Source organism: Pelecanus crispus, chromosome 12, assembly GCF_030463565.1.
Source record: "Pelecanus crispus isolate bPelCri1 chromosome 12, bPelCri1.pri, whole genome shotgun sequence".
Classification (NCBI taxonomy): Eukaryota; Metazoa; Chordata; class Aves; order Pelecaniformes; family Pelecanidae; genus Pelecanus; species Pelecanus crispus.
In genome coordinates, this window is record NC_134654.1 from 298,849 (window position 1) to 323,677 (window position 24,829).

The following is a 24,829-nucleotide window of genomic DNA, read 5'->3' on the forward strand; positions in this document are numbered from 1 at the left end:
TCTTGAAAATACTTTCACAAGCGTATATACACATACATAGAGACACTATGGCTTTTAGACTTAAAAACATGCTTATCTCTATAATCTTAGAAATAAAAAAGATAGTGTTTTAAATTACAGAAATCGCACATCAGCAAATTCACACATCAGCAGTAACATTTACATCATTACATTTGGTGTAAATTTCAAGAGAAACAAACCAGTAAAACAGGCTTGAATAAAAACAAAGTTATTTTTAAAACGTATGTTCTAATTAGAGGAAATAAAAATCATCTTATAAGGTTAAAAATTATTCTGTTATAGGTTGAACCGCTATTGGAGAAAAGAAATTTGTCAAAGGAAACAGACTGTCATATTGGGTTTTTGGGTTACCTCAAGGGTTGACTTTGCATTTCCCTAGAATACTGCCATAAATAATTATTACTCACGCCAGACATAATTCAAACTAGTACACTGATTACTTGAAACAAACAAGTTAATTCAATATTGCAGAAATGCCAGTTGTTCATTTATTTTGTTGCTCTTGATTTCAATGGAATTCTTAAGAGTAAGGAATGTAGGGTTGGATCACTAAATGCTGATAAAATTATAGTATTTTAGACTAGACTAAGAAAAAAAGGAAGAAAATCTCCATCATGTGCTTCTACTGAAAGGTCTCATTTGTCTGTGCATAATGTAGTAGTGATACTCAGAAACCAACAGAAGAGGTACTACATTCAGAAGTTGACTGCAAGAGTCCAAGCAGGCTGTCGGCCTATGAGTACAGCCAGTGCTAAGTGTTTACATCTACCTAGTGCTTTGCCATAAGAATCCTTCCTGTGGACAGTCACATCTCCAAAAGAACTAATCCTAGTATATATGCTAGGCATGGTGGTCAGACAACACGTTTCTTACATGATAATGAAAGCCCTAAACAGCAAACCAAGCAGATTTCACTCTGAACCGTTCTAGCTTGGCTTTAGAAATACAATAATGCTTCATTCTTCTGACACAACTATCAGATATATTCAGTGCAGTTTACTGAGAAGAATAAACTAAAACCCATAGCTCCCTTATGAGGTAGGTAAGTCAGATTCTCTCCGTTTTAAAGCAGAAAATCGATGTGCAGTACAGCTAAGTTCTTGACACAGCTTGAACCCAGTCCTCCTCCCAGTGTTTTATTCTAATAAGAAGATCACACATAAAAATGAATGAAGTAATACAGGTATACAAATGGATCGGTATTCCTATCAAAATATATCAACTTTACCTGTAACAGTTTTCTTCATTCTATTGAAACACCGGCCAAAAAAAAAAAAGTCCCGATAAATGCAGTATGATAAAGTCTGAAAAGGAAAACATCATAATGATTTTATAAAAACATGAGATGAATCCTTGATGGACTTAATGAATTTGGTGAACAGAATCTCACAGACTTTAAAAAAAAGCACAAAAAATGAGATCATCTGATAAGACTGTTAGACTGAGGCTGATGTTGCATTTGATAATGGGGCAGATTTGAAAGCATTCACTGCACTGGCTGCAAAAACTCTGATGTGAACACAGCTTCTGCATAGTCCTCACAAACATCCTGTAGCTCTGCTGCCACATCATATAGGGCTTCTTCTGTTAGTTGCTCTGCAAGACTGAGGGAGAGGGAAGGAAAAAAAATAAAAGGAAAAGGTTCAGAAAGTCAGATTTCAAATTCCAGTCATTCACTCCATTGATATTAATGCTCTGATTTTAAAAGGCAAATACTCATGTTTTTTCATTCTTTCTACTGCTTAGCCCAAGAAAAGATCTGATATGTGTTTTGATATGTGTTGTACAAGATATCAGAAATTCTTTCCTCAGTCTGGTTCATAGCAAAGGACAGACTTCAGGCTTAAAAGTGTTGAGAGATCTCAGTTGCTTCCTTTTTTCAAACTCTTAGATACTAATCCTGCTTTGGGAATAAGAGTTATCATACTATGGTGCTCATCCAAAGGCCACTGAAGTAAATGGGAAGCTTCTTATTGATTTTAACTGCCACTGAATCAAGCCTTACTGAGATAAAGTTTAAGGAAAAGTGAGATGAGAAATTTAAATTTTCAGTGATCTCTGGACCACAGCAGATGTTACAGAAGGGAAAACTATTTTAGTGCAAGAACACGATTGCTCACTGGCCTCTTGAAAACATCTCTTCAGAGTTTTGCATATATTCTAAAATATCATAAAGTTCGTCTTTCTAATACCTTTTGAGCATAGCACAGGAGTGTTTCTTTTAAACGTTGTGTGATACCATTACATAAAAAGATTTATGATGCCCTCTGGTGGTAAGAATAAGTCAACGAGGCATGCTGGATATCGGATAGCATTTGTAGTTTGATTTCAGGTAACTTATCAGGCAAATGGCAGCAGTGGAATTCAGCTGTCAGAAGCGGAAATTCACTGCCATTTAATCCATCCGACAGTCTCAAGAAGGTGCCAGCCCTTGAACTACCCAGCCTCACACCGATGAGGAAAAGGAGTACAGTTCAGAAGGCAGAATGACAGTACTGAGAACTGACAAGGCATATTTCAGTGGCTTCGTTCAGTAGATTCAAATACTGGTCTAACCACAGTCATTAAAACATTTGCCTACTTATCCACAGTTTGGCAAACCATCGACACACGATAAACTTCATGCATGCAAGTCATCTCAGATATTGCAGGACCTGTTCCTGGAAACACTCGTGCAGATGCTAAATGTTACTCAAATGAGCTGTATCACTGATTTCAATGCTACTACATTAAAAATGCGTGCAGAAGTTGAAAAACTCTTGGCAATTAAGCCTGAGGTCTGATCTGCCAATACAGACAATTATGGCAAACCACTCCATCTACAACCACTGAAGTTAGATTTTGTTATTCTTTCTTAATACTCCAGAGTTTTCTTCTTTCATTTCTCTCTTCTCATAATCAGAAGTCTTCTGATTTCCACTTTGCAGGGAATTAATGGCCCCTCTATGCCAACTGATGTGCCAGTATTTCTTCAGTTCTGAAAGAACAGGACTAGCAAGGTTCCAGTTCAGCCTATATTTCCATGCTTTTTTTGTGCTGGGACTTTACAAGACCAGTAGGTGATTTCTGAAATACACATATTGAGAACGATTTCTAGGCAATTGTAGGCAATCACTCAAGAAGAGTGCAAGGAAATGATAACCAGTGATATCACTTAGTTGCTATACCTGTTACTGAGCAATCAAAACACTTACTCAAGCTTCAGTGCAAGGTGGGTATTTCAGCTTACATTGCCCTGCTTGCTTAGCAGACATGGAGCGCGATAAACGATTTTCTTTGCCAAGAAGTGAACAGCAGAGACTATTACTTATTGCTTCTTCACCTCTTCTATTTGTACTAAGGGATGGTAAGCCACCTGTGTCACACTTCCCACAGTGAACTCCATGAAGCATGAAGACTTGTAGAAGAGGAAGCACTGAAATCGACACTCTCTCTTTAAAGAGTATCTACCGCTGTTCCTTGAAACATCAACTTCATAATCCCTCACCACAAAGATTAAAATTTGCACAGTTATTTACAGTGCTTTATTTCTTTTTCACTCAGGGAAAAAAAAAGGTTAATTTTGTTTTCCTTCAATTTACCTGCTGATGATAGTCTTCTGAAAATAATTTAAGTTACCCTATATTTCACACAGTTGTTTCTGCGGTAACACCATAGAAAGATGTGAAAAATAATCACTCCTCCAGGACACTCTGCTGCCATATCCTTTCGTTTTATCCAACTACCTTAAAAATCCATGAACACCAAATACCAGTAGAGAAACAGTCCAACAGCCGACTGCTTCTGGCTTTCAATTTAGAATTTAAATGGCCCCTTCCCCACTCCTTTCCTGAATAAGGACAGAAAAACATATTCATCAGCTGATACATTCACTTCAAAAACACAAAGGTAGTTCATATACCTCTCGGCAATCTGCCATGGATTGAAACTGCCTACCGCCTCATGGGAAATAAGCTTTAAGTGATGCTTGTATCTGCTGTTATAATCCAAGATGCTCTGGAGCATATGCTTTGGCACAGAGACAGATACATAGCACTCCTTCTGTAGAGAATTCCGAGTCAAGGGCTGCAGAATGTCATTTCCAGTCTGCAATTTCTCCTCTGCTTCTTTGTTTTCATCAATATCACTGCAAATATAAAATAGTGATTGAAAGCCAGAACTAGGTTTTCAAGTATCTTTTTGAAGGATCAGAAAATCTCTTCAAACAGTAACCATAATTTTCTGTAACAAAAACATTATAATGGAGACACACAGCTCATATGCACCACAGCTTAGTGTAGGGCTGAATATTCTACTTACTTGCCATCAAAAAGTTTTTCAAATAAAATGTCCGTTTCTGGCTCTGTGCATCCAATTAATTTGGTTATCTGAATTGGACGAGGAGATGTAGGCATTTTAGCTATTGATGCAATTTGTTGTTCTAGAAGGAAGAAAATAACACTTTAAATTGTTTCTTTGGAAGAGAAAAAATACATGTACTGCAGGTAAGTCCTCACAAAGGCTTTTGTTTCTTTTAAGCTAAGGAATGACAAATGCTTAGAAAAGGGACAGCAACGTTGAAACTTAACATCTGATGACTGGACGTATGTGTTAAAGATTCTTATCTTTCAGCTAAGTTGCACTAGCAGTGCTTTCCATCCAAATGCAGCCCCAATAAAGGCAAGTAAAAAATGACAGCCTGTTCTCAGAAGAGACACTTCTTCTTTAAAATATTGATTTTAGAACTATATTTTAGAAACAGTCCTCTGAAAGAAGTATCTGTAGTAAAAAATGTGTCTGGATGGTGCTATTTGATCACACATAATCCAATGATTTAAATTTAAAACATCTGACTTTAAAGATACAGATTACAGGGAAAAGCAATTTGCATTAAAAAGGCACTTACGCATTTTGTCTTCCTGGACCCAGAACTCTGAATCACTGTACACAATCTGGGTGAATCTCCTGCGTACAACCTCCTGGTATCTCTGGTTTTGAACATACAAAATTAATCAATCAACACATACTAAGCAGTTCAGCTGTACTAGTTATCACCCAGTAGGAAAGCAGGTCATGATCCTCCTCTGTCAAAGTAGGCTTATTTTGCCTAGTTAACCTAACAAAGAAAAGGGGTAGGGGGGTGAAATCACAGATAATCATCTTGTTCAAAATGCGGTACTTGAAGACTCAACTAGTTGCCAGTACTGTGGCAACTTGACCCATTTCAGATCAACAGCAGTTAGCCAAACAACTGAAGGGCCCTCATGCTGTTCCTGCCTTACCCAGTGAATTCAAATGTATGCTTAAATGCCTCATATGGATATGGACACCGCACAACGTAAGCTTCAGGATTCCAACTTACGAATAGATCTCTAGAACTAAATGGCACTAAACTCAGTAGTTCTAAGTTAGGATAAATTTCACTGAACAAGAAGGTCAAAATGAGACTTGAACCAAAACCTATGGAAAAGCTGATCAAAGAAAAATTTCTAATAAAGCAATATATAAGAAAGTTCAAGTCAAGTAAATGATAACCTCATGAATATTTACATAGAAAGATGGATAAATAAGGACACAGACAACTGTCTGACTTCCCCATGTTGCCCTGTAAAATATTTTAGATTGACAGAGCATATTTCCTTGAGATGCTCATGCTACTAGAATACTACAATCCAGTATTACAAAAAAAAAGAAAAAAATTAGTAAATATTCAAATATTTTCCAATCTGTGAGACAATTGACATGATCACCATACCGATTCTGCCATTCACATATGATGATCTAAGCTACAAAGCCTTGAGGTGGGAAGCAAGCTCAGGTCTATGAACTCTAAAGCTAGCAACAAAACCATTAGAGCAAACCTTTTTCTTCTATTCTTACACTACTTTTTGCTGGAAGTGCAAACTCCTTCCAAGTCATTCATGTCATACAGTGGTCCAGTCAGACCTTGCTTCATTTAAGAATGTAGATACTTACAGATATTACAATTTATGGACAGTAAACATGAAATTGGCACTAATGAGACCAACCAAGAGAGAAAAATCTTACTTCAATTTCTTCCATTCTTTGCAACATTAACTCCAGACTATGAGTGTCAGCCATAGACAGAGCCTCAGTCTGGAGTCTCTCATGCTGCTCCATACTCCACAGCTCCTGAGCAGTATCTTCCAAGAGATCATCCAATAGCTTTTCACTCAGAATATCCGCATTTGCTGCAACCTGCTATTTAAAAAAACAAACAAACAAACAAAAAAACCCAAACAACACCAAAATGAAAAAACAATCCACACAGCCAATGCAAGAAAGAAAGGGAAAAAAAAACCCAAAGCAACTAGGGGGAAAGAATGCTTACAAACCAAACATTTCTTACAGCAGCTTGTCGAATTGTCATTTCAACTCTTCCCTTCAATGAAAATCCAAATAAATTCCTGTTTTTCTTCCACCCACATAATAAGCCAAAATAATAAAAACAGTTTAGTATGTTCCTACCAATAAAATCAATGAATAGGGAAAAAGCTTGCTACACAACTATGTTTCCAAATTGAAGATGAAACTGTCACAGGTTCAGGGAACACCCAGGAATTCAAGAAAGTGAAGTGAAGTGAAGGCCCTCATCTTACAAAACACTACAAGCACATTTAACTTATCATACAGGAACAGTTTCACAGCAGCTCCAGGTAGTAATGAGTAAACATACAGGATCCAGGCCACAGCCATAGGTTTCAGTTGTGTCCAATTTTACCGATTAGCCGTGGTACGAAACCACTATTCATTTATCTGTATTATTTTATATGAAAACATTTTTCCCCCTGAGCAGCTTCATGCATTCAAGGTCACATCAAGCAAAAATATACGAAAGAGATGATACTAGATAGAGTTTTCTCATTGTTTCATATTGTACATGGTTACAAAACAATACTTCAGAAGGCACACATGCCCATACAATGACACTGTTTTAAAGCTGTGGCTTATGTAAGTTGAAATTGCTAAGTTCGGGAAATCAGTACTACTCTTCCAGATGCATTCTGCTATACAGCAAAGATAAAAATTAATCTGAAATGTCAAACAGCTTTACTCTATGACACAGAGAATATACCTTCTCAGCTGCATGAGTTAAAAGGTGGTTTATAAATGAAGAATCCTTCAAATGACAGTTTGTTTCCAAGGAGAGACCAATCTTCTAAATAAAATGTAAATCCTCTCATGATAATCAAGCTTTCTGCATTATTAGTCATTAATATTACTAGTTCCAATTCTATTTAGTCATTAAATATGGTATTAGAAGAATTATTAAAATAATCTTATCAAGTCCAGTCATGTTCAGCATGGAACTGTTATGACCATTCAAATACCAACTTAAAAATGCATCTGCTTGACAAGAAGCTAGCCAAAATATTTAATGCAGCTTTGCCAAACTTCATTACAGTAATTCAAGACCTACATACTGAAATGGAAACACACTCTCTAGATGTCCAAAACTGTGTTGAGTACATAAATATGACTTGCATTAAGTTGGAAAGAAACTGTGTGTTGCCCCTTTATAAGGGTTTTACAGCTCTAAAGGCATCCTTTAAACAGTGGCATGCACTTGACTGTACTACCTGTGTCTTATCTAATAGAGGTTCTAAGCGCTCCCGTACTGCCTTCTCAACTTTGTCTGCATACTGGGTTGGAGAAGCACTTTGTGACCTACACAAAAAAGAACAAATGACAGTGTCATTCTGAAACTTGGTATGACAACAACAATTTAAAAAACCCAAACACATTAATGTACTTTTTGGGGGACTGGTGGGTGTAGGGAGAAGACTATATCAGATCTGACACCATTTATTAGCTCTTCAAAGTCAGTCATTACCTTAACTTTTGTGTTTTTTTCATTTCTCCTCTGCTAAGGTCAGTTAGAACCTTCCCTCTTCTTGAAGGTTCTGCTTCAAGCCACGCTAGTCTTCAAAAATAAAACAGTAACAATAGAGGGTTACAAAATGCATATTCTACCAACTGAAGAATGAAATCCTATGATTCTGAGTATTAGTTTAGAAAACTTGCAAAAAGCCTTAGGGAGAAAATTAATACTGATTTTAAGAGCATATAAGCCAGGAAATTCTGTTGAGAACCAGGGATCTTCAATTATGTTTCTGCTACTGGCAAACAGGCAACTTCATGGCTATCCACAAACACTGCCTGGAGTGACAAGCTCCTTATCTTATCCTTATCCATGCACACTGCCTACTACAGATCCAGCAGCTGGATCAGCAGTTGGATCTCCTGCTTCAACTGCCACAAACAGCAATCCCAAAGCAAATGAAATCTGGGGAGCCCTGGACTACAGGATGCTAAATATCGTTTAAAATAAACAAACCTGCACTCTATTAGTGGCTAGGACAAAGATCTGTATTTCGTCCTTCTGGTACAGGGAGATGATGATTAACCTTCTTAATGCATTGCTGCGAACATCCGTTCTGCATACTGTGCATTTTGTCAATGCCTTGCCTAGCACAGACAATGCTTGGACCTGACCCAGGAAAAAGCATAAAGCAATGGCTCTGCCCAGGCTGTACGAATGAGGTCACTTCGTGCCGAGCGGGAAAAGAATACAACTATCTGGTAGTGAGCTGTGCTGTGCCACTTGCCTTCACGGCCTGACAGCCAGGCCAAATCCATCCTATTTATTAGCACAGATACAGCAGCATTTCCACGGGGAAGCGGGGCAAAGACAGGTTCCACTAGACTGAACATACCGCTTAGGTGAAACAGGCGGAGGTGTAGGCTTTGGAGGCACGCAGGGTATTCTGCTCTCCTTAACAATTCGTTTGTTCTCTTTTAGCTGGGAAGCTATAGTTGTCTCTTGAAATCGGGCATGCTTTCCTTGAGGCTGTACCTGTCTTGATTTTAGAGATTTTGGCATTCCCTTAAAATTAACACAATCACATTAAAAATGTATATTCCAGGTGTTGAATTTTTAAAGTATTTTGCGTTCTGCTTCAGAATTTGTCTTGAAGTCATGCCTGCTGGCTTTGTTGCACAGTTGACATATGTGGAGGTTTTACAACTGATTTAAAGGGAAGTACAACTCTGCCTGAGCAGAACATATGCTGAATCCTGCAACTATTATTTTTGCAAACAGCCCCAACTTTTCCAATGTTGCTCTTCATGGGGAAAAACTTCTTGATAAATTTTCAGAATTAGACTCTATGTTAACTCTTAATAAATCCAATCCAAATAGAAGCTTTCCGAGGTAACATATTTTTCAGCCATGAAACTATAATATTGCCATATTTGTATTTGCTACATGGACACTTAGACTAGCCCCTCAGTGTGAATTATTGAAATGCTTAACCTTCCTGCTCACAATCCTCACTGACAGATAGATATGGGAAGCAGTAAAAGTTACATATGCATACATCTATGTTACTGTATCAGATCTGATTTTTCAAGCTGAAGGTGATACACTGAGGAAGAAAAAAAAAAGCATTTAATAAAAACCCCCAACTATTTGCAAAATTTAGCACTTTGAAACATTCTTTAAAGAACTCATTTGTTTGCATTACAAATGCTCTTGCCGGTTGCAAGAAGGACTTACCAGAAAACAGAATTTGTATTGTGAAGTTTTATAATTTCTGTAATCAATGAAGTAAGTCTGCCTAACTTATATCTTCCTAATAACATTAGCATTAGCACAACATTACTGGTGAGTGCATTCTTCACAACAGAGGATGACCAATAAGAGGAAAATATTTCAGCTTTAATTTCAAGTTGAAAAATAACCATGCTAATTTCAAACTTGAAACTAGTTTTGGTGAAAGCTTTCCTTGCTAATTCTGTAATTCATTGTTTCTAGTTGTACAGTGCGTTTCCAAGGAACAATAACGCTACTTTCAAAAAACATTTGATAAAATAGTCATAATCACTAGAAATAATGTAGGCAGATGACACAGTTTACCCCCCTATGCCTCCTAGCTCAGAATAAAAAAATTGTGAGGAAGTGTAAAGCTTGACAGTGTCTTACATTATATAACAAATCCCAGAGGACAAGTAGAAGAAAGCATAAATTCTTTTATCACTTCCATACCTGTGATTTTGCAGGTAATAACATGCCTTTCTTCTTCAAAGGGCCACTTTCAAGGATGGGATCTTTTTTTACAGCTCTAGTTCTCACCAATGCATCTATGCTTCCTTGTAAAGTATCATTTCTCTCTGGAGTACGTGGGTCATTTTCTTCTCGGAATTTATTGTGCAATACATGAGCACAACTGTTTGTCTTCTGAACTGCTGAAATATTTGCAACATGTCAATGTTTATCTGTATCAAAAATAATAAACAAACTTTCAACTGTAAGTTGAAAGGGGCAAGAATACCCTTTATTTCTACATTTGATACTTCCACTACGCTAGGTATACCTAATAATGAACTTTTAAGCTCTACCATAATTAAAAAAAAATCCAAATTAAAAAAGAAAAAAAAAACTTTTATTTCCTGACAAGTATTAGATAAATTGCCTTTCTTACACTGTTTCAATGAACAGGAGATTTTGGGGTTTGTGTGCATATACATATTTATACATATATAGATATTTGAAAATACACATATATATGAAAATCACGGGAAAGCCTTTTGGTAGTAATTGCCATATGAGGTCTTGGTAGTGATAACAAAACATTCTTTTGTAGGCAGCAAGACACATGGAAACCGTTAGATACTTGTCAATATACTGTCTCTCTGGACTGCCAAAGATGAATTCATCTCATAGAATTCTTGTTACCCTTACCTAGGGGTAGAGAGGAATATTTATCACTCTAGTAAAAAACAGTATGAGGAAGACACCCCAAAGAAGAACAACAATTAATATAGGTTATATAATAATGTAATAAGCTATAATGGCTTTCATGAAGTGTCAAAATACCCCAGGTGGTAAATTTATCTCACACACCTTGAGAAAGAATACAGCCCATTTCCTTTCATAAAAGAACAATAAAGTAAACCAATTCCCAAAGGTTGCATGGCGAACCAGTAGTGAAAAAACCCAGTCTTCAGCTTAACTATCAGTTAATGTGTCTCTAGGTACTGAAACTGTGATTAGTGTGCAGAAGACATTAACATTAATGAGCTGGCAAGAATGAAACACAGCCAACCCTCTCAAAAGTAGAGAAACTGCACAAACCAAGGAAATTCTGAGCCAAGGCTTCAGTATATCTTTTCACTGTAAACAGTTAAACAACGATAGCTTTGCTGGAGATTTGCTAACAGTCAGCAACTTTGCATTCCAAAATAATATATTTATACAGTATTATCTAGATATTTGGAAATATTCTGTATGCACCATTAATATCAACTTGTAAACTGCCATTTAGGTGTACACTGCAGAAAAACAATCCAAGTGTAGGCCAAGGTAAAAGAAATGGACAAAAACAGGAAGACCATGATGATGTTGATAATAATATAAAGAGTCAGGTCTATCATCTCAGGGGAACAGCTGAAAAAAAATGCCTAACAAGGTTACCTGATAGCTACATATGGGCTGCTACACACTTCTGACAAACAATAAGTAACATACTACAAAACTGAACTGCAGATGGTAAGTTAATGATAAAAATGTATTTAATAATTCAAAATACAAACCAGTCAAGAGACTTCTGGCAGCTGGAGGTTTTCTAGGTTCTTGTCCGTGCTGTCCCTTTAAGATGAGAGGTTTGTTTTCTCCTTTTGGAGATGTAAGCTGCTTTCTGGCTGGAAACGTCTCAGTGTTCCTTGGAGATTTGCCCTGAGATGCTGAAATACATTTCTTCACTTTTTTGGGTGTTTGTTTCTTTTCCAGCAGTGAATCCAGATCCTGCACCAAATATTTAGAATTTTAATTGTGCTCTCAGTAAACCTGAGGTAAAAATGAGAAGCAAATTCAAGAGATTCTAAGTAGCTGGAACTTTTTTGGTGCGGTTTGGGTTTTTGTGGTAGTGATTATTCCTGACAGCTTGTTCATGCATAAGCTTCTTCATATTATTAACTTAAATCTTACAGAAAAGGCTTGCATTTTTGTATTTACAACTGACTTCAGCAAATTATCTGCTTACAACATGTTCGAAAAGAAATGGACACAAAGGCTATAGACAAAGAAAAAAGCCCACAGGACTATGGCAAGACAGACAGACACTTCTTCCAATGATAAGTCCAAACATAAACAATTCTACCGCCTTTCTTGTTCCCAGGCAGTTAGCACTGTTACTGTTTTCATAAGCAGTTCAGAACAGTAAAAATAAAAAACACAGCTCTTACAGTTAGAACAACACTTAAAGGAAAATAAAATATCTTATGGCTATTGTATCAGTTGTTTTTATTCAAATTAATTAAATACTGGTTTCATAATAGTTCAGGTTACATAAGTTCTTACTTAAAAATAATCTTGTAGGTAGGAACTGCAGCAGGAAGTGTGTATCAGAACTTTTCTATTACACCAACAACATGTTTTAAGACATGAGATATCACTAACAGATGTCATTTGAAGGGCATAGAGCTGAAGTAACTCTTGTAGCTACAACTTTATCTTCTGCCTGGACAATTCTGTACCCACCACCAAGTGGGAGGCTCAGATGCTCATCGCTAATCCTCATGACTAAAGCATGCATCGCAAAACAATAAACACATAACTTGCGTATAAAATGTAATTCTTTCAGTCCTGAAAATGGCAAAAGAATCAGTAATTGGTGCTTTGTTACTACTATCACTACCAGTCCTCATTCTACCAGGAGAGCCAATAAAGACAGGAACAGCATCAACAAGAACAGCAGCAGGTAGCTTCTGTGTTTAGGATGCAACTCCATTTTAGACCACCATTATTTAGGAACTTTAGAAACATATTTATACATTAGAAAATATGGCGTCTAAAAAAACCAAGAGTAAGATATTCTGGCATTTCATGAACACACAATATAGTTTGCGGTCTCGTATTTCACTACATCTTTTCTGCCTTAGCAAAACCAAAATGTTTTCTCCTACCTCAACCTGCAGCAAAATATCTATGATAATGTCAGAAATGGAAGAATCCACTTCCAGTTTGGCAGAACAGAGAGATAGTTGTCGAATGAGACTGCCCAGTTCCTTGTAGTGGGTAGGAATCTGCTGCTCTGTTTGATCTGTAAACTGATTGGCAAATGCCTGCAAGGCTCGTACAGCTCCTCTGTGTGCTGCCGCCAATCTGGATACTGTTCGAGACTGGAAAAATGAAAAAGAAATGCTTTAAGAGCTATAGTTTCTATGAATACTGATACTATTCAAAGAATTATTGCTGAAATGTCACGGAGAAACACTCGGGCTTGGGATAATTCTGATGGATATGAGGCCATTTGTGAGACAAAACGAAACAGGTGTTTAAGTAATCCACTAAAGGTACTACACAATAGTACTCATATCAAGTATCATGCTAGCTTCAGATAAAATAGCCTGGTTATAATATATTCTGATGTTTCTACTACCTATGCCAATGGAGTACTGTAGTCACAGGCTTGACCCTAACGTGCAACAATTGCACAAACATAGAACATTCTCCATCCCCCAGTTTTTGTTACAGAAGAAAATACAGGTGATGAAAAAGCACAAGAGAACAGGACAACACTGGCCAAACAATAGGCATGAACTCAATACTATCTTTCTGAATGATGCTGAGCAGAGAAGAAAATCAGAAAGGAGGCTGATAAGACTGAGTGACACAACAGGAAGTTAAAAAGCACAGTCAAGAGTAGAACAGTGTTATTCAGAAAAGGAAGTGAAATGAAGGAGTTGGAAGCCACCCAAAAGCAGACCACCAACAGCCTTCCTCTCCAGTTTACTGTAGACAGATAAGAACTGAGGAGAAGAGGAAAGCAGCAAAGGCAGTATCAGACCAAGTGAGACATTCTTCTGTGAGAATGAGATGAAAGCTGCAAGGTATAAAGAAAGTCTCCCTTCTGGAGAGGGCTTAGGTGTACCATACACAATCAAACTCAATTAGCTGGAAAACTCTGTCAATAAGTTACTCACAGTCTGAAGGATAATTATATCTTACCTTTTTAGTATGTTTGATTTTATGAGGACTCAGTTTCTCTAAATCATCCTGAATTTCTTTTACCTGTTTATCAAGAGAGGAGGGGGAGAGGGATGTTAGTCAGAACTAGCTCCATGTCTATAAACGAACAATTAAACTTCACTGTAAAGTCTGAGTGAACGTCCAGTTTTTCCAACAGTGATGCTCATCTCTCTGTCCAGTCATGAGAGAAATTAGTCACACCATTCAGATCTAAACTAGAATGCCATGGAAGTTCAGAGATAACCCGATCAAATTTCTCTTGTTTCAGTTAATTTCTGTCAAATTCATCACAATAAACTAGACATTGTACATGCCAATTTAAAATGCTGGTTCCTACCTGTTGCTGGAGTACATACAGCATCCGAGCTGATCGTGCAGCTTGTTTCTGTCTTCTAGTGCAAATTTGTTGCTCTTTATCAGGATCTAAAATTTCTCTGTCTCTCCCTAAAAAGCATGAAATGTAAAGTTTTGTGTCTTAATTTAACCTGTGAAAATCCCTATTAAGCCATGATAACAATCATAATTTAGCAATAAGCCTCTTTCATGCGGAACCAATACACAATATATCATATATTTTGCAGGGCTCCCTTGAGCAGTAATGCAAGCTCGTTATTTTAACTCTACATCATGTTTGTATTTAGAATTTGACTAAATGTTCTTATACTATATAGCTTATTAGTTATAGCTTACAAAATCATGTGACCCCTTAGTTTTATGACAAAGTTGCAAGGAATGGTTAAACCTCTGGCTAGGTAATTAATACAAAAGAATCAATGTAGTGTATATATACTAGGGCTGGCTGGGATGGAGTTGGTTTTCTTCACAGTCACCAGTATGGTGCTGTTTTGGATTTGTGACTAAAACAGTGTTGATAACACTCCAGTGTTTTTGGTATTGCTGAGCGGTACTTGCACAGCACTAAGGCTTTCTCTTTTTTCAACTATACCCTGCCAGTGCATAGGCTGGGGGTGTGCAAGAAGCTGGGAGGGGACACAGCCAGGACAGCTGATCCCAACTGACCCAAGGGATATTCCATGCCATGCTCAGCAATAAAAAAAAAAATGAGGCTTTTTGGGTAGCCATTGCTCACAGATTGGCTGGGCATTGGGTCTACTTGTGGAAGGTAGTGAGTGATTGCCTTTGCATCACTCGTTTTGTTTTTTTTCTTTCTTCTTCCTCTTTTCTTCCCTTATGAAACTATCCTTGTCTCAATCCTTAAGTTTTCTTGCTTTTAACCTTTCTATTCTCTCCCCCATCCTGCCAGGGGGGAAACGAGCACGAGCGTGTGGTGCTTCACTGCCAACCAGGGTTAGCCCACAACAGTGTCAGAAAGCACAATAATTATGCTACCACACAACCACAAATTAGGCAAGTCAGACTTGTGAAATGAAATTTTACCAACTGTTGCCCCCTTTCTCATCACTGATAAGAATGTGGTTAAATATGATACTGGCTTTCGCAGTCTGAATATCTAGTCAATAGGCCTACAGACACCACTGTTTCTTCACTCATGTTATTAAATAGCTTACCACTAATTTACTATCATTGCAGGTTGGATCGGAACTCACTGCAAACACTCTATTAAACCCTGCTATTGCTTAAACTGGCTAGCCATTCTAGCTTTTACCTACTTTTGAAAAAAGTAGACGGTTCTCAAAAATCCCGAACTAAATACAAATTCTAATCCAAGCCAGAAAACAGAAATAAATCCAAATCAACAAACTACTGTACATTTATATAACATAGTTATTGTTCAGTCTTACACCTTTTTTAGTCAGTTCTTCAATTTTCTGGACACAGCTCCTCAATTCCTTTTGCAGCCGTCGGACTTCCTGCGTATTTTTATCTTCTTTTTTGTTTACATTTGGCTTGGGGTCCGGTCCTGTGTCATGAGTGGGTGGAGAGTCCAAACCAGCTGGTGTTACCTTTCCCTCATTTGATGTGTAGAGATAAACTTTAGCGCCAGAGATGGTAGTCTCCACTTTGGAAGGCTGACCAAGTTTCTGCTGATATTTCAAGTGAGTTTGAGACTTCAGTGCATTTTTATCTTCTGGACTTCCAAATACTTCTGTCTTCTGCTTTTGTGGCTTCTGGGCCAACAATAGTTTATTGACAGCATCTCCAAACACTTGCTGTTTCACTTGTTCTTCAAGACGCCTTCGTTTTACGTCCCTTTTGGCTAGCTGAATAGCCAATTTTAGTCTCTCTTCAGATACCACTGAAAACATGCCAGAGCCTCTTGTGCTGGGGTCCTCACTTCCAGCTAGTTTTCTCTGATCACTGGATGCCTTCAGTTTTTCTATTATAATTGGACGGGGGTTAGAGAATCTGAGAGCCAAGTTCTCTGGAACTGCAGGAATATTTCTATTAAACTGGAGCTGTTCCAAAGGATAAAAAAAAAGATGATGTTACACAGAATGCTTTACACAGGTGATGTACCTCTAGTGTACAAGAGTAAGGAAGATGGATCTTCTTTCATATTAGAATGCATTCTGTCATGATGGTACTTCTTCAATGCATGCAAGGCATTCTGTCTACTCAGACAAATGCCAGTTTTCAAAATTATTTTGAATTAAGCATTTAGATGATCTTGTCAATAACATTAGGCACTTATCTGCAACTTAAGGGGGGCACCTTAGGGAGGGTACACACATTGAAAAATCTGCTCCAAAGTGACTATGCAATGGACAATGAATTTCCTTATAAAGATTTTTTTTTTAAGAGTTCTGACAATTAAATTAATGAGTTATAACAATTAACATTAGTAATATAAATGGGTATGATTATATCATACTGATTTAGTAAGGCATTACTAAATTTACAAAGGTAACAGAAGGAGAAATGATGAAGGAGATGCATGATGAAGGAGAAATGGAACGCTGAAACATGGTACCAGAATAAAGCTTCTAGGTTCTGTTTCCATGTAGTAAAGTAAGAGGTTAAGATAGTGTATTGGTTTAGACTGGGATAGAGCTAAATTTCTTCACAGTAGCTTGTATGGGGCTATGTTTCAGATCTGTGATGAAAACAGTGTTGATAGCGCACTGACGTTTTAGTTACTGCTGAGCAGTGCTTACAGAGTGCCAAGGCCTTTTCTGCCCCTCACACCACCCCACCAGTGAGCAGGCTGGGGGTGCACAAGAAGTTGGGAGGGCGTGGAGCCGGGACAGCTGACCCCAACTGGTCAAAGGGACACTCCATACCATATGATGTCACGCTCAGCAATAAAAGCTGTGGGGAAGAAGGAGGAAGTGGGGGAATGTTTGGAGTTATGGTGTTTGTCTTCCCAAGTCACTGTTACATGTAATGAAGCTGCGGAAATGGCTAAACACCTGCCTGCTGATGGGAAGTAGTGAAAGAATGTCTTATTTTGCTTTGCTTGTGCACACAGCTTTTGCTTTACCTATTAAACTGTCTTTATCTCAATCCGTGACTTTTCACACTTTTACCCTTATGATTCTCTTCCCCATTCCACAGTGGGGGAGTGAGTGAATGGCTGTGTGCTTAACTACCTACTGGGATTAAACCACAGCAGACAGGTAAATAATATTTACATATGTAGTTTCTGGTCTACACCCTTACAAAAGGGCAGTGTCAAGATTATGTATAACAGCATCATGAAAGCAAGCATGAAGATTTGACACTCGGTAGTAGGCTATCTCAGGAAATGGGTCATAATCATCTTTTTGTAATGATCACAAATGAAAACCTATTCAGTATCACTGCACAAGTCCAATAATACCTGTGTTTGTACAGCCTTTGCTTCATTCCTGTATAGATGGGTAGTGAATGCAGGTGTAGCATCAGACATAGCTGGCTTGCTTGGTCCCATCACATTGGCTTGATGCTGAAAATCCAGTTATTTGTCCTTTGCTTACAGTTACAACTACAAACAGAAGAAGAATCATACATTATTTCCACCTCTTAAAAGCAATCCCAGGTCTGACGTGAATAACAGATAGAGAGCCAACCTGAGGAGAAACGGAAAAATGTATCGTGCACTCATACAGGTGGTACACAAAATGGAGAGTACAATTCCGCAGTTTAAGACAAAATTTACCATTTATATCCTTGTTTTACACACCCCCACTGAGCACTGAGAAGCACCATTACAGACTACAAGGCTCGCACTAGGAACCATAGGAAGACTGCTGCAGAACTAACAGCTGTTACTTACCTAAAAGGGCAATGGTGTACTGCAGCGAGAAGAAAACCGGCTAGCGAGACAGCCTAGGGCAATGCTCTGGGCAGCCGGGTCTGTACAAAATATGTTATCGTCAAACACATCAAGAGCATGCTCGTACCTAAACTTCACTGAGAAAGATTTAAAATAAAAGCGATGTGTGGAGACCGACAGAAACTTGCGTCTCCTTCACCTGCCTCTGAGAATTAAGGAGCGGGATTCAAGGCGCAGCGCTGCCAAACCTTTCTGTCGGGCTGACCCGCGGACATCCCCCCGCCACCGGGCGCTGCTGCTCGCACCTCTCCCCTCGCCTCACGCAACTCGGGGGCCGGGCGCCCGCTGGGCCGTGCCTGCCCGCAGGCTTCGGTCACGACGCGCCCCTCACGAGGGGCTCCGCGGCAGCGCGACCTCCCTCCGGCCCCCCTCACGACCCAGCCCTGTCGGCGACAGCCCGCAGCGGCCGCCCCCGCGGCCCGCTCGCCCGCCTCGCCCTCACGGCATGCCGGCATGGCATGCCGCCCCGCCCGCTGCCGCGGAGGGAGGGAGGGCGGGAGGGCAGCCCGGGCCGGGACCTACCGGGCCGCTGTTCAAACCCGCTCCCCGCAACCGCCGCCGCAGAGGCTGCCGGGAAGCGGCGAGGCGGGCGGAGCGGCGCGGAACTACGGTGCCCGACGCGGGCCAGGGCGGAGCCCGCCCCTTCCCGCGGCGCCATGGGCTGGGAGGAGAAGCAGGTCCGCGGGTACCCCGAGTTCGTGCAGACGGCGCAGCGCTACCACGGCCGGCCCATCTTCGCGCTCTTCTGCGGCGACAAGGACGCCGAGGGCAGGAGCTGGTGCCCGGACTGCGTGACGGGTGAGGCCAGCGGGGCGGGGGGGCCTCGGCGGGCGGGGGGCAGCGCGCTTCTCCTTCGGCCCTCGCAGGGCCCGCGGCAGCGGCGGAGCCCTCGGCGCTCGGGGGCCGTGCCAGCTGCCCACGCCGGGGGTACGCGCTCTCGCTCCCGCTTGCCCGAGGGAGCCGGGCCGGCCCCGGGTGCCTCCCCTGCAACGCGTAAGGCGGGCCGCTGGCAGCTCCTGGCGCAGAGCGGCCTCAGAATCGCTTGGGTTGGAAAAGACCTTCAGGATCATCCAGCCCAACCGTTAACCTCACACTACCGAGTCCACCACTGAACCGGTTAAGGGTACAGTAATAATTAGTTTCATGTTTCCTGGCTTGGTGGCTGGATTATTTTTTAATGAAAGTAAAACTAAATAGAATCATTAAGATTGGAGAGGCCCTCTAAGATCCTGAGTCCAACCATTAACCCACCACCACCATGCCTCACAGCATCCCGCCTCCATTACTGAGGATCGGGAGCGGAGCGGGCCAGGTTTGGGTGCCAGGCTCCAGCTGCCCTTACCAAGCTCGCAGACCGAACTGGCAGCGTGGGCTGTGACCCGGAGCTGGCTAAAGCTGCTGCCTCACTAACAAGCTGTCCGTGCTGCTCTCCATTTTGCTAGCCGCATTCCACCGAATGGCACGTAACATTACACATTGTTCAGCAAAGGCTGGTACAAAGGCCGGTACAAAGGCCCAGTACAAACAATTAGATGTGAACTGTATGATCAGTTAATTCACCTCTGCTTGTATGTCAGCAGGCAGAAGTGACCAGCCAGTCACTGTCTGCCAGTAGAATATGAAGGCGGTTCCTCAGAAAACATCGCACTGAACTTTCTAGATAATATATGCCAGAGTACATATGACAGCTGCTTACTGCTGTTCTGATGGGCTTTCATACAGAGAGGAAACCGATTACTTTTCTTACTTGTTAAAGCAGAAACTGGCCTTTAATCAAAGACCAGTCCCTTAAACGTTGAGCATGTAAACTTTGCAAAGCTAGTGCATAACCAGATGAAACAAAATACAGATCTCTACCTGAAGCAGAAAAAACATTAATTAGCAGCCTTGCTGGTCAAAGAAGATCCGTGTGATTCTGTAGCACAGTAAAAGTATTAACTACTAATAGGTTTTAAAAATTACTCTCTAGCTGAACCGGTTGTGAGGAAGGAACTTCATAACATGCCTGATGAGTCTGTATTCATCTACTGCCTAGTCGGAGACAGAGCCTAGTAAGTAACTGTTTTAATGCCAACAACTGATATAACTTTGCTAGTCGTGGACTGGAGGTTAACTAACCTGTTGGAACAACTGACTGAACTGTCCTTTTCTGCAAGGAATGAAGCGGTTTTTGGGGTTTTGAGGTCTACACCATCCCTAATGTGAATTCTTTGCATGCTTGTTCTGAGAAGTGGGTGGGGGAGGTGGAAGGCAAAGACCTTTGAATCATCCTTTTGAAGGAATTTTAACAGGCTAACTTCAAACTGCACCTCTACAAGCTGTGTTTAACCCCTTCTTCCTGAACAGCTGGAAGGATCCCAACAATGAATTCAGGAAGAATCTGAAACTAACAGGAGTGCCTACACTACTTAAATATGGAACAGTAAGTGATTTATTGTATGTTCTAGATCTACAGGATTTCAAATGGGGAACTGGCAGGAGCTTATGGCTGTAAATGAGTTAGTTATGCATGTTTTCTGATACCCTCTCTTGTTTAAAGAGAGCAGACAATTCGGAACAGCTGTTCTGCTCCCACCAATGCAGTCTTTCTGGTTCAAACAGTTCCTCAAGACAGAACCACCATGCTTTCTGTACAATGTTGTCTATAATAAACATATAGTAAAGAAAATACATACGCTTAGCATGTAGTGGTTGAGGGGTAGAGAAAAATCTTAGCAACATATCATTAGCTTCCTGTCTTGCAGCTCCTCAAATTTAAAAAATCCAAATGCTGAGTTACAGGAGTAAAACAAGGTTATGTGCAGCATACTCTTGACTCAGACTACAGCTCAAGTTTTAACTTGTGTGTATTATTTAAGTTAGCAGTTACTGTCTTAGAAATGCCTCTTCCAAGGCCAGAAAACCCTCAGGGATTTTTCAGTTATTGTTACCTTGCTTGCTCCACCATTCCCCCACCCCCACTAGAAAAACAATTGCTGGAATATGGCTAGTGTTGGTATGCACAAATGGCTCTAGCCTAGAGCACGTTTTTGAATTGCCCCTAAAATATCTTAACTTCTCTTTCAGCCTCAGAAGCTGGTTGAAGAAGAATGTTTTAAAGCAGAGCTTGTGCGTATGTTGTTTACTGAAGACTAAATCCTCCAGTAGTCAATCATTTACAAAGATGTTAATCTCAAATTACATGCAGTGTCCTTTCAAGGAATCCGTAACGTTTCTTAAAACTTCCATAGTTAATTACTGCAGACTAGTCAAGATAAATGTAATTAAATTCTGGGTCCAAACATTCCACTAAAATCCTGCAGCAAAAATGTATCTTTCATGTTCAAATAAACTTGAGTTTGCAAACAGTCTCTTTTCAAATGAGCTGAAGTCATCTTATAAACAGAGAGCAGCCTACAATTACTGAAGAGTAAGACTTAACTGCTAAGTTATACCTTTAATAGTGAATAAGGGGGGTGGGGAGCAGGAGAAACAGAAAAACTTGGTTATTCTTCCTAAATCTGACTTTAGATAGTTACTGAAGCTGTTAAGATAAATTTTCAGCACCGGAGATGTTTAATGGCTTATCTACTCAGTCTAAGTATGATGCGCTGAAGGCCGACAGTCCTAGTCTCACTGATCACATGTTAAGGGTTAACAGTTGTAGTACCTGCTCCTACAAGGATATGAAATGTAACATGAACGCAGCACAAATACAATCTAAAATACAAAAATTAAATCCCTGACAGCTGCCAAGATCTGTGTTCTTACAATAAAAACTATACAGGAATAAATATCAAATCCTTCTCTGATGCACTGCAAGTGTTTACACCTTTTTTTTGTAACACAAATTGTTTTCACTACACGTACTGCAGAGAAGCCTAAGAGCAGCCACTATTTCACTGGCAGAAAATGAAGATTAAAGTAAGCCGACTTTTAATGGAATAGATACAGCTACAGCCTATTTCCTTCTGTTGAGTATCTGCAGAGTTTATTATTACTTATCTCTGCTCCACTCACTACAGTCCTTGTCTCATCACACTTTGATTTCTCTCTCTAAAACACGCTGTAAGGAAAACTCTAAGACCCCCAGCAACAATGATTACCAGGTAAACAGAAATGACAAGTAATAGCTCAGCTTGGTTTCAAGGCAAAGATCCACAGTTTAGGTTTTGTACAATATCGTCACTTCAACTTTGCTCATCCTGCAGTTGTAAAAAATAGTACCTGAGGGAGTTCTTAGCCACGCTTTGAGACACAACATTATTGTTGAGGGAAAATGCCTCCTAAGAGCAAACTTAGGAGATACGCTTTGTGTTAGATCCTTTAATGTCAGTGCCCTCAAAACTGTTTGTTTTCAAAATCAAGAGGAATCAATAACTACAGGAAGTAATGCTCTTACAAAATTGTCCATGCTACAAAATAAATGGCAGAAGTACGTGTTTATCAGTCTTGTATCTTTAAAAAAGTTGATTAAAAAAAACCCCCAGTCACTTGATAAATTAAAAATTAAATGTACACACACACACAGAGCCAAACCTACAAAAGGGTTCATTCCTCTTGTAAATACTTCAACTGACACAAAGTACACCTTATCATCACTCTTCAAGGGCTTTTCATTTTACAGAGGTGTTGTTTTGTTGCTGCTGCTCTGCAAGTGCTTGCTGGAGGCGCATTCTTTTCCGTGAATAGTGCTGCCAGTGAAGAATCTGTTGCTCATCAATAAATTTAGCACACTGAGCATTTACCAGTTCTTTGCGGAAATGTTCATATTGGAGCAGCTCTAACATATGCAAACATTGAGGATACCTGCATTAAAAATAAACATACTTGAATACAAGTTTTTACAAGGTACACTAAAACTGGAGTCTCCAGTAATTCTGCAGTTCATTATTTCAGTTTTATTATGTATGTGCTTTACTCAAGTATCAAACCACTTAAGACTGTACATATGCCACACACTGTAACTTAATAACTTCAGCATTAGGCTAGGAAACAAGAAGTCCTTAACAGTTTAGAAATGGATATACACGCTTGCTTAGAGTAGCTTTTCTAATGGCTAGATTTTACTAAAACAAATACGTAACAACTACAGTATCTGTCTCCAGAGGTCATTTAAAGAACATAACCAAGAACGGTTCTCCCAAAATTTGAAGGACTTTGCACACTCACAAAAATGCAAAGTCATCCTTTGTTTCATGTAAGCATCAACAATGCAAAATCATTCTTAAAATGTACTTACTGGGCCTAACTGAAGTAGTTTTCTACCATAATGTTCAGTAGTTTTCTTTTAAACAAAGACAAAATGCAGATATAGGCTGCAAAAGGAAGACTCCATGTGTGACTCATGAAAGACGAGTTTTATAATTTTGTCTATTCTTGCTACATCTAGGCTGTTGGAAACAGAAAAACTTACGTTGCATATAAACACAGTGGGGAGGACAAAGGTAAGGCTGCAGGCAGAAATCAAATACTGACATGCTGCTGTACGGCACATAACAGAAGGTAAACATCAAATCATTACAATGCAGAAACCTAAGTGATTTTAACACTTACTTCAGGTACTTTGCATATTCAGGTTCTTTCCAATAAAGCAAATATTTAAGATAATTTACAAAAGCTTTGTCTTTGAAGTAGCCTCTTTGTGCAAGAACTGAAATAAAATGACAAATAAGGAATTGTCAGTTACGGATGCGTGAAAAATACCTGCCAAACTCAAAGAATATGTATTCACAAAACTATACAAAGAGGCACTTTAGTCAAAACTTTATCATTGCAATCAAATTTTGAGAATTCAAAATAAAAACACACAGGGAAAAATATATTTTATGTCAACATACTAGGCATAATAAACTAGTCTCATCTCCCTTACAGCATGTATCTTTCATACAACAGCAAAGAAGAAAACAGGTTTTTGAAACACGAAATTCTGACTGTAGCATCAAAATTGGCAGGGGATTCAAGGGAATTCAGTATAGTACCTCAGAACTATTATTAACATTAATAGATTTCTGTTTTCAGATAAAGGAATACTGTTAACTTGACATTACTTTTTAACTACAGACTTGAACTTCTTATTTTTTTATCCACCAGACAGATGCTTCCTCCCACCCCATTTCAACCAATAAAACATTTTGCATTTTAAAAACCCCACCTGGTAGAAATCTAGACAAATTAAATTATCTGCAGACTACCTTTATGCTGTGAAAGACCCACTCCCTTGTCTTCGTTTAGCCCTCTCTCCCCCTGTTCAACATTACCAGTAATAATAAACACCATTAAACTGTATTTGTTCCTCAGGATCCTGGTATTTACTTTCAAGTACTCACAGTTGAGGTAATTTGGATTTGCCAGACATTGAACAAACTCTAACTCCAGCTGGAACCGAAGTCGATTTCCTGTATCATCTGATACACGAGAAAAACAGTAAGAATTGGACCCACAAAACAGATTTGAAAGTAATTTTCTCAGTTTGAGCCATACAAATAGAGATAACATGTTTAAACAGGAGAAAACCCAGTAACTCCCCATAATAAATATGGATTTATTTAGCAAAGCCT

General features: G+C 39.4%; 3 protein-coding genes across 9 annotated transcripts in view; 1 reads left to right on the plus strand and 2 right to left on the minus strand.

Annotated features, from left to right (window-relative positions):
* Positions 1–22,847, minus strand: KIAA0753 (KIAA0753 ortholog). 6 transcript variants are annotated; one of them, XM_075720293.1, is made up of 17 exons: positions 22,813–22,847; positions 17,796–17,939; positions 15,819–16,431; positions 14,391–14,497; positions 14,033–14,095; positions 12,988–13,203; positions 11,617–11,827; positions 10,070–10,266; positions 8,739–8,908; positions 7,856–7,945; positions 7,602–7,689; positions 7,097–7,180; positions 6,049–6,222; positions 4,907–4,988; positions 4,321–4,441; positions 3,923–4,147; positions 1–1,625 (listed from the first exon to the last, which is right to left on the minus strand). In XM_075720293.1, exons 2-17 carry the CDS (start codon positions 17,883–17,885, stop codon positions 1,508–1,510), a joined length of 2,649 nt encoding a protein of 882 aa, XP_075576408.1. In that variant the 5' UTR covers positions 17,886–17,939; positions 22,813–22,847; the 3' UTR covers positions 1–1,507. The 6 variants fall into 6 exon arrangements, with proteins under 6 accessions (XP_075576408.1, XP_075576409.1, XP_075576407.1 ...); XM_075720294.1 differs by having other exon boundaries at positions 7,097–7,177; positions 10,070–10,269; XM_075720292.1 differs by having other exon boundaries at positions 10,070–10,269.
* Positions 18,947–21,599, plus strand: LOC104026150 (thioredoxin domain-containing protein 17). Its single transcript, XM_075720300.1, has 4 exons — positions 18,947–19,088; positions 20,260–20,341; positions 20,637–20,712; positions 21,357–21,599. Exons 1-4 carry the CDS (start codon positions 18,947–18,949, stop codon positions 21,423–21,425), a joined length of 369 nt encoding a protein of 122 aa, XP_075576415.1. The 3' UTR covers positions 21,426–21,599.
* The window catches only part of MED31 (mediator complex subunit 31), an 8,372-nt gene continuing 5,234 nt past the window's right edge, over positions 21,692–24,829 (minus strand). Inside the window, exons 2-4 of one of the 2 annotated variants that reach the window (XM_075720298.1) lie at positions 24,599–24,679; positions 23,826–23,922; positions 21,692–23,078 (exon numbers count right to left, since the gene is read on the minus strand). In XM_075720298.1, coding sequence (XP_075576413.1) covers positions 22,886–23,078; positions 23,826–23,922; positions 24,599–24,679 — 371 coding nt within the window. In that variant the 3' untranslated portion in view covers positions 21,692–22,885. The remainder of the gene's footprint in view (positions 23,079–23,825; positions 23,923–24,598; positions 24,680–24,829) is intronic. The other variant, XM_075720299.1, reaches the window with a different exon arrangement.